At 32.8% G+C, this 9,632-nt stretch overlaps 2 protein-coding genes across 3 annotated transcripts; one reads left to right on the forward strand and one right to left on the reverse strand.

Moving 5' to 3' along the window:
• Positions 1-605: 605 nt before the first annotated feature.
• LOC130943753 (plant UBX domain-containing protein 7) lies at positions 606-5,571 on the reverse strand. 2 transcript variants are annotated; one of them, XM_057871774.1, is made up of 10 exons: positions 5,317-5,571; positions 4,479-4,606; positions 4,275-4,388; positions 3,874-4,069; positions 3,082-3,159; positions 2,919-2,987; positions 2,533-2,676; positions 2,324-2,420; positions 1,461-1,735; positions 606-963 (listed from the first exon to the last, which is right to left on the reverse strand). In XM_057871774.1, the coding sequence occupies exons 1-10, from the start codon at positions 5,416-5,418 to the stop codon at positions 799-801; spliced, it is 1,368 nt and encodes a 455-aa protein (XP_057727757.1). In that variant the 5' UTR covers positions 5,419-5,571; the 3' UTR covers positions 606-798. The 2 variants fall into 2 exon arrangements, with proteins under 2 accessions (XP_057727757.1, XP_057727750.1); XM_057871767.1 differs by having other exon boundaries at positions 1,461-1,744.
• A 2,961-nt stretch (positions 5,572-8,532) lies between these two features.
• LOC130975230 (uncharacterized) lies at positions 8,533-9,383 on the forward strand. Its single transcript, XM_057900050.1, has 2 exons — positions 8,533-8,609; positions 8,762-9,383. The coding sequence occupies exons 1-2, from the start codon at positions 8,533-8,535 to the stop codon at positions 9,381-9,383; spliced, it is 699 nt and encodes a 232-aa protein (XP_057756033.1).
• The last annotated feature ends 249 nt before the right edge of the window (positions 9,384-9,632 follow it).

A 9,632-nucleotide genomic window follows, 5' to 3' on the forward strand; every position in this document is an offset into this window, starting at 1 on the left:
AAAAGTAATAGATATAGTGAGGGTAATATATATTATCTTTATGTAAAAATATTTCTTTTTGATCCTTGAATGATGGATTGTATGGTTAAATTTTGATATTTATAAAAGTCACACTTTTAAACAAAACATCTTCATGAAAAGATATTTTTGCTATCTTCAGTTGAATAATTGTCTATATTTATTTGTGATAATATTAAAAATGAGTCAAGTTATTAGTATTTAAAGTGTATTTTTTTAAAAAAAATAATACAAAAATTAACTTTTTTAAGAGAAGATAAAATTGCACATTTAAGTAATATTCAATATATGTTATTATATTGTCAAATTATTTATATTTATATAAATGATGACATATTTATATATTCATTTTCGTATTTTGTTTTTAATGAATTTGAGAATATTTAAATTGTCATAAAATTTTCAAAAATAAATCTATTACATATAAACTCTTCCAACAAATGATTTTTAAAACATTTATGCAACTCAACATTATATAACATTTGCTTAACACACCATTTGATTCTCAATTATTTGACAATAGTATTCAACTTTATAGTGAGATTTCTCATTTATAAACAGAATCCGAAACTTGAAACTTGCACAGGAATATTTCTTTTGTACCCAAAAGAAAAAAAAAATTCCATTAATTGAAAGTCTATTCATCATTCGGATTCATAAAATATACACAAGAAGTTTAAACAAAAACTCCCCCTTTTCCTTTGATGATAAACCAGCCTCAATCCTCATCATATCAGAAGAAACCAACATTAAAAATTCTCCGAGTCTTAAAAGCTAAACTCAGTCCCAAGTGACAAAGATCATGGAATTTGCAAGCCCTGATTCTTCAAAGGTTGAATTGCTTTCATAGTCAAGAACTTTGTTGGCTCCAGGAATTGCTTGTGCTAATCTGAATGGCTTTGTCTCATCTTCTCCTACTTGAGCTGAAATGAATGACCACAGCAGCTTCAAGACGAAACAAAACAACAGTCAGAGAGTGCAAGTTAGTTGGAGGGCCTGTATATTAAAAAATTATGGTGCATTTGGTTTACGTTTTGATTTTCAGTATTTTCCATTTTCAGTATTTTACGTTTTCAGTAAATACTGCTTTCTATTTTCATATCTTGTTTTCTCATTTTTCTTCTCAAAATTCATAAAACAAAAAACAAAAATGAAAATGCAAACCAAATACATGCCTAATTTCTCTTATTGGTTGCATCCATATCCACATGGTATTTTCATGATCACAGAAGGATTTCTTGTATAAAATAAGACAATATATCAATTATCAAATGACTACAAAGCCTTTTCCTCAACAATCTAGTAATACCTCCTCACAAGAGAAGAAAAACACTTATGGTATACAGAAATCACAAGAAATCAGCAGAAGACTATACTAGACGTAAGATGAAAGACGTAACACTATCCACAAGACATGTGATAAGTGACAGCAATGATTTTACCTGAATAGGATCTGTGCGTAAAAAGTTACGCTGAACCCGGCGTCCATCTGGAAGCCGAACACCAACCCGGCACAGGAGACTTCTTTCAGCCTTAGGCTCTTCGGGGAGTACAGGGTATGAGGGCCTCTTGGGCAAGGCTGCCTCTTGCTGGCTGACAGCGGAATCTGCCTCCTTGTTGTCACTTCCAGCCGCAACATTAGATCCAATCATGCCCTCCATCGATGCTGCCAGAGCTCTTTGGATTTCCTCTTCCTCATCTTTATTCTCGTCTGAATCTACAATAGCTGTAGCATCAGAGAAGTTATCATGATCATACAAAAAATATGGCAAAGATAACTTCCTCAAAAGTTATGATGTGCATACTACCCAGGCAGTGAAAACAAGATTTTCAATCCTCAAAACATAATAAAGGAGATTGCATGACTAGAAATTGGGCGAAGCCAAGATCCATCTTAATTGAAGTGTTGATGGCTAGAAAGAAAGTAAATAAGTAAACATCTTTATTTCCTATACAAGGCTACATTTCCAATTGACCAATATAAAGAAAATCACTCACATTTTCAACTTCTCTTACTCTAACTAACTTCTAATTATTTTAATGGAACTTTCTTTTTCTTATAAATATTTTCTTAAATCATTACACCCTTTGGTGTGGTTCTTCTCCGACCCTGTGTAACGCGAGATGTTTGTACACCAAGCTACCCTTTATTTTCTTAAATTATTATGTTATTTAAGAAAAATAGGAAAATCATATGTCTATAGGGTGCCTATGGCTTTCCAATAACAAGAAAGACACATGAAATAAGAAGTCATCTTCCTAAAGGCCAAAACAAACTGCTACAAAAGCATAAACTAGTGCAAACCTTTAGCCTTAGGTGGGCTAGAAGCTCCTCTAGGACGCTTGTGAGATAAGGTCATGTGATGATCCTTTGGCCCTGCATCAAGGAATGCTAGTAGACCCTAAAGTAAAGCATAAGACTCTTTGAATCAGTAATTATAAAGAGCAAAACATGTTCAAGGTTCATGTATATGAATAATGTTTTCAGAGATTCCCCAGTAGGAATTTCCATACTTCTAGTAAGCTTTCAGGCTGAACCATTCCAGACCATGATCGCATCTTTTGGCCAGTGATGGGGTCAATAAGAAGCACTACAGGAATCGATTCCAGTTTGTAATAAGTGCAGACTTTTCTTCCTTCAGTTGTATCATCATATACCTATATGACAAGAAAAATAATTAAGAAAGGAAACGCTGCAAATAAAACAAAACGAAAACATATAACACAACAGAAATCCAGGTGCACGGTGCACCACATGTCTATATCAGCAAAAAATAATGATGTTGTGAATATCTCAGTCCTTTGGTTTACCCCAGACAAAATTGGAAAGTGCAAGTAAAAGTCATAAATTCTTTTGGCAAAATAACACTTAAAATGAATTAATATAGCAACAAGCTAACCTGCCAGAATATGAAGTTTGTGCTAATGGTCTGAGAAACAGCTTCATTGGCCCATGTATCACGATTAAGCTTCACAAAGCAACCATTAAGTACAACAGTGTTAATGCCGAAACAAACATGTAAAGAAAATGTAAAGGGATCAATTTGCATGAGAATATAATACCATATGAGAGCTGAATTCTGTAGTGGATTGAATGTTCAGCAACAGCCATTTGTCCTGCATGGCAGCAGCACCTTTTGCCTGTGATCAAGGACAAAACTTGGTCATGATTGTATATACAATGAATGGCTTACATTTTGAATAGATATAAATAAACACACACTACCAATCTAGTGCCACCATTGACACACAGCAAATACAAGGAAATCCCATAAACTAAGATATGCAAATGAATATTGTGTTTCCAAATGAATTTTAGATGTAAACTGCCACTACAAATAACAAGAAAAAAGATAATAAGTGAAACCAACAAAAATCATTCTCATACTTCCAGCTAACTTCTCTTATATGAAGTACACATGATTTTTGTCACATCCAGAAACTTGCATAAGACTGCAAATAAGTCATGTAAGAGGAAAGCCTACAGAAGCTATAATAACAGCATAGGATAATTAAGGAGCCTGTATATCAATTTCTAAACAAGGAACTAAGCCACCCCACAACAGTATTAATCTAAGGAATAAAGAACACAACAACACAATCCCAAACCTCAACACACATTACTAAATACTGATCAAAAGCTGTTAAGGTTCCTTATTTACATAAGTACAATTATTCGGCACAACTTCATCTTTATCTGAACTAGACATTTTTTTAAGGAAAAGATCATTATAAATAAAAGAGAGATGTAAAAGAGATCTAAACATTATTATCACTTTAAATATTTCATAAATAGATGTTGTGCCAGTTACACCTCTAGCAGAATCTACAGTCAACACTAAGCAGGAGATTTACCTTATCAAAAGTGCCATTAAACATCAGATGAAATGGAGGGCGATAGAGTGAAGCAAGATTATCCCTAGAAGTTTCTGCTGTCGAAGCAGCACCTTGCTCTGTTTCCCAAACCCCGGGACGTCTCATTTCCTCTTCAAAGTTACGAAATGCTATTAAAGAGTTAGGCTCTTGTGAACGGGGTGCAAACCTTGATCCTCTGCATAACATGATAAAATACATAATAAATATCTGACAGGGAAAAACCACATTGCACATTAAGTAGTCCCAAGAATGACAAAAAGAGCAATAAAAACACCAGATATGCATTTCTCTTGGAATATAAACACCAGATATGCATTTCTCTTGGAATATAAACTATCAGTTTACAAGGCAAGTAAAGAAATTAGAATGGTGAAACATACCTATAGATCATTGAATCGTCATAAAGAGTTTCCCGTATAACAGGTAAGGGAGGGCGTACTTCATCTGGATCATTGACATTGTGGTCACTACTCTCACTTTCCTTCCTTGGTTCACTAAAGCAACATGTATGAGTCAAACAACCAACTAAAAAGTGCTAACTTAGGATTATAACTTATAAATCATAGTTAGACACCCCAAATTACCTTGATGGTTGATCAGTCCAAGATTCAACATTTTCTAGAGGTGGAGAGTGTGATGGTGGTGGCAAAGACCCAGCATCACTGCCGATCAAAAACAGCTGAAGAGCTTCCTCAAGTTTCCAACTTGTCGCCTGTGTTACCAGTATCACAGGTTCACAAAATTTGATAAATCTATACAAGAGGAAAATCTACACATTGCCATCATTATAAAGAGGATAAAACCTAAAAGGATGATTCTTCATGCAAGAGCAACAAGATTATAGTTTTTTTTTTTAAGTAAAGCATATCCATCGAAGTACCAATAGCTACAAGCAAATCTTTAAGCATGCTCATTTTATAATTGTCATCACAATAAGCTAAACGTATGATTATGTTTCATGATAGACATAATGTAGGGTATTGTTATCACAATCAGCTAAAAGGATGATTAAATTTCATGACAGACACTATAACCATTAACCACTTATCAAACAGAATTTCAGTTTTAAAGAAAAAAACAAGCATCACAAATCAGAACCTATAAGCAAATTCCCAACACACCAGTCTTAGTCATCACAATAAGCTAAAAGAGCTATTTTTTCCTGATAGATTTCAAAAGAATCACTGATCAAGCGAGATTTCAACTTTTTCCGTGATAGATACAACCAATTTTCTAATTGTCATCACAATAAGCTAAAAGAATGAAAATTTTCGGTGACCAAACATAACCACCGATGAAGGCAAAGATTTCTAACCATTTCGAAGTCCAGAAACTAAATTTTTGAAAAAATAAACCCTTATTCTAGAATCACAATAAATCTTCAACAAACACTAATAAATTAGTAACAATAATGAGAGGAACCTGCAAGAACTGTCGAGCAGTCTCAGTGGTCTGGCCCTGAGCAACCTCCAAGAACAAAGAGACCATGCTCTGTTGATCATTTGCCGATAACATTCCTTCCATTCAGATCCCCTTTTCTTTCTCTCTCACTCTCAATTTCTCAATTCCGATCTTTTCCTTTTCGAGAGAAGCAGTGAAGTGATTTAGGGTTCCAACGAGGAAAGATAGAAAAGGAAAACAAGCGGAAAGAAATAAAGAAACTAAGACACACAGAAATATCACTCTGTCTATGTTAGATGCATTTCGTATTTCTTTATTTATTATTATTATTTTTCTCCTAATAATAATAAGGTGAAAATTCTTAATGTTGATAGTTAGCATGGTTAAATAATAATTTAGTTAAATTTGTTAAATTAGTTAACGATTTTTAACTCTTAGTTTTATATAAAATTAATTGTATTTTAATTTTTATTTAATAATTAAAATTTAATTTTAATATTATATCAATCTATAATAATTTATTATGTGCATTTATGGTTGAAAGTGAGTCAAATTTGTTTAAACTCAACTTATTAATAGTTAGATAAACTGAATTGGTGAGCTAGTGCGCCAAAATTGTTAAATCAGTCGAGTTTGAATTTGAATAAGTTCAACTCATTAACTCGTAAACTAACTCGATTATATATATATATATATGAGTAAACATCCGACTCGATTCTTGTCCATTTTCACGAAGGATAAAGCGATTCCTGCCCAAAAAAAAAGGAACACTTCGGCCTCAACCTTTTTATTTTGGGACAATACGATCACTCTATTAAAAAATTCGTTAAATAATAACAAAAATTAGTTTTGTGGGGGGTTTATTTGTATTTTGTGGGAGTTTTAAACCTCTACAAAATTCTTTTTAATAATATAACCAATTACTACCAAAATTACCACTATCTTGTTCGTTCTCATTATTATCACTCATATCTCTATTATTTTTATTGTTTTATCATCATCATTATCTTATCTTCGGTCATCATCACCAATATCAATATTATCAATATTAAAATTATCTTCTTTCATTTCTTATTCGATGTTATTTTTTTCCTTTAAAAGATATTTGTACTACAATTACTTTTTTTGTAGCATCATTTTTATCAATGGTTTTTCTTCACTTAACCACCATTGGTAAAGAAATTTTTCAAAAACAAACTTATTAATAGTTTGTGGAAGTTTAAAACCCCATAAAATACAAATAAAACTTCCACAAAATTAATTTTTATTATTATTTAACGAATTTTTTAATAGAGAGATCGTATTGTCCCAAAATAAAAAGATTGAGGGTCGAAGTGTCCTTTTTTTACAAAAATCGTTTTGTCTTTTGTGAAAATAGACAAGGACTAAATTGGATGTTTAATCTATATATCTAAATTGTTCATGATATAACAGAATAAGAGAGGCGCATTTATATATTAATAATGTTCTTAATTATTTAAAATTTTATAGTTATTTTTTATATATAATTTTGATGTAGGATATAAATAAAAAATTTATAATTGATAGATAAATAATATATATATATATATGTTATAATTTATTGATATGGAATTATAGATTATATTTCTATTATTTGAGTCAGTTCATGAGTTCGAACCAGCTTGTGAGCTTTTGGTGAATCGAGCTTAAATTTAAGAAACAGATTCGATTGTTAATGAATTGAGGCATGAGCCAAATTCAATTTTTGTGAGTTGAGTTTAACTTAGTCTAACTTGACTCACTTCCAACTTTACATGTATTTAATTATATAACAATATGTTAATAATTTTTTTTTGGTATTGATAAAATAAATAATTATTTAAAAAATAAATATTATTGAATGATGATATAAATTATAAACGTTTTATATAAATAATGTGTTAAAATTAAATTCTAATAATAATAAATAGTTAAAGTGTACTAAAATTGATTTATAGTAACAAAAATTGATTTATTTTACAGGTAAATTGCATATCAATCCACACTTTTTTATTTTGAACATAAATTTTTAAAAGTATTCTCAATACTCAATTTTAAATTACAACTAAAAAAATTGAATATTAAACGGGTAATTAACTAATTATAAAAAGTTTTACCCAAGTTATGGACCGAGGTACATAAGATTCTATCTAATGGTTTAGATCAAGTTGGTACGTAAAATTTAAAGAATTTTATCTTTGTTCATTTTTCATGAAAAAAAATTTATAGTTTTATTCAATTTAATTTATTTTTTTATATTTTTTTTTACTTTATGACTACTTTGGATGAATATTTTTAATGTATTATTCTGGAAGATTTTCACTTTTTATTATACTATTTTGTTTTTAGATATCTTTGTATTTTATATTCAATAATTAATGAAATATAATTTATTATCTTTAAAAAAATGTTTTTAAATGATTAGTAAAGTAAAAATAAGTGAGAGCTTAATTATTTTTAAATTAAGGATATATAATTTATCAACAATGTTAGAAATATACGAAAATTAATTATTAATATAAAATATATATTAAAATATAAAATATATTGATACGATACTCATACTTCGACTACCTGAAAGTTCGAAAACAAACAGATAAGATCAATAAAAGCGGACCCAAACATTTGAATAATCCAAACGTGGTTAATGAACTCCACTCCACTAAGAAACTAACCAAAAAATTCGGAAACAGCCACGCAATGGATACATAAACTCCACTATAAAACTCAGAGAGTAATCCAGTAGAAAACAGGTTTACTATTCTACATTCCTATTACTTTACTTACTTATATAAAACTCTCCACTGATTTGAGCGTCGGAGTATCTTCTGCAGGTATTTTCGCTGCGGTGTTTCGCTCAAGACCGACGTATAGCTCTCCACAAGAGACAGCGAAGTGCTTGGATACGCTATATCTCGGCAAGCCTTGCACGGAGAAATCATTTGGCGCCCACTGTGGGGCCGGAAAGTTTAACACCCCACTAACTTTGACTGGATTTTTGTAACGTTTTCTTCGTTTTCAAGATAACCAATCCCCGAAGATGACCAACAATGGAGTCCAACAACCTACTCAAGCGGAGCTCCAAGCTCAAATTGCTGAGCTCCAGGCGGAGGTTCGAAGACTGGCCGAGCTATCATCCACCAATAATGCCGCAAATTCGGAGAGGGAAACTCCAAGATCTTAGCTCAAGGCAACACAGATCCCCAAGATCTCAACCCACCAAAGGAGAAGCTGACCATGGACAACCCATTCTCCGAGGAGATCACCAACTACCAAATGCCAAAAAACTTCGTTCTACCGACCTCCCTAGAACCGTATAAAGGGTTTGGTGATCCTCGTGCTCATATTGAAAAATTTCAATCTATGATATTTTTTAACGGCGCTAACAACGAACCAGTACTTTGTCGAGCTTTTCCTACTTATCTTAATGGTGCTGCATTACTTTGATTTTCTAAGTTGTCTGCAGGTTCAATCTCCTCCTTCGAGGAGCTAGTGAAATCCTTCATCGATTACTTTGCAGCGTCAAGGATATATGTACACGGATCAGATTACGTAAGCACGATCAGCAGGGGCAACATGAGAGTCTGAAGGATTATATGACTCGGTTCGCCAAGGCAACCATGGAGATTTCTGACCTAGATCCAAAGGTCCACCTACACGCCCTGAAAAGCAAACTCCGACCCGGAAAATTTCAGGAGATGATCACCGTAACCAAACCAAAGACCCTAGAAGAGTTCCGAGAAAGATCCGCAGGACAAATGGAGATTGAAGAGCTCCGAGAAGCCCGAAAAATGGACAAAAACATGCCAAGGAGAGAAGAACAAAGGAACGGCAGATCATCGAGCAACAAAGACATAAAGAAACCGTTCAAGCTCAACCCCAAATTTGACACTTACACCCGATTCAACATGAAAAGAGAGAACATAATCAAAGAAATCCTCCATGCAAAGCTGATCAAACCGCCAATCCGAGCAGGAAGCTACCAAGACCAGAGATTTGTTGATAAAAACAAGCATTGCGCTTTTCACCAGAAATTTGGACACACACTGACGAATGCATCATGGCCAAGGACCTACTTGAAAGACTAGCCCGCCAGGGACTCTTGGATAAATACATTGAAGGATGCAAGACCAAACAAAAAAATTCGGACCAAGAAGAGCGTCCACGAACTATAACAGATAAAGACAAGGAAAAATGGACAACATCCAACCCGCCAAGAGGTATCATTAACTACTTTTCTGGAGGCTACGCAGGCGGAGGAGACACAACCTCGGCAAAAAAATGAAGCTATCGGGCCATGCTAGCAATTGAAGGGACAAGGCAACCAAAAAGAGATA

Source organism: Arachis stenosperma, chromosome 1, assembly GCF_014773155.1.
Source record: "Arachis stenosperma cultivar V10309 chromosome 1, arast.V10309.gnm1.PFL2, whole genome shotgun sequence".
NCBI classification, from domain to species: Eukaryota; Viridiplantae; Streptophyta; class Magnoliopsida; order Fabales; family Fabaceae; genus Arachis; species Arachis stenosperma.

Bases quoted from the DNA above. Each gene is read 5' to 3' on its own strand.
- LOC130943753 (XM_057871767.1), bottom strand. From the start codon at position 5,418: ATGGAAGGAATGTTATCGGCAAATGATCAACAGAGCATGGTCTCTTTG. The intron at 2,988-3,081 runs GTATTATATTCT...TGCTTTGTGAAG, and splicing joins CAGAATTCAGCTCTCATATG to CTTAATCGTGATACATGGGC. The intron at 964-1,460 runs GTAAAATCATTG...TTCGTCTTGAAG, and splicing joins TACGCACAGATCCTATTCAG to CTGCTGTGGTCATTCATTTC.
- LOC130975230 (XM_057900050.1), top strand. From the start codon at position 8,533: ATGGACAACCCATTCTCCGAGGAGATCACCAACTACCAAATGCCAAAA. The intron at 8,610-8,761 runs GTATAAAGGGTT...AGTTGTCTGCAG, and splicing joins CTACCGACCTCCCTAGAACC to GTTCAATCTCCTCCTTCGAG.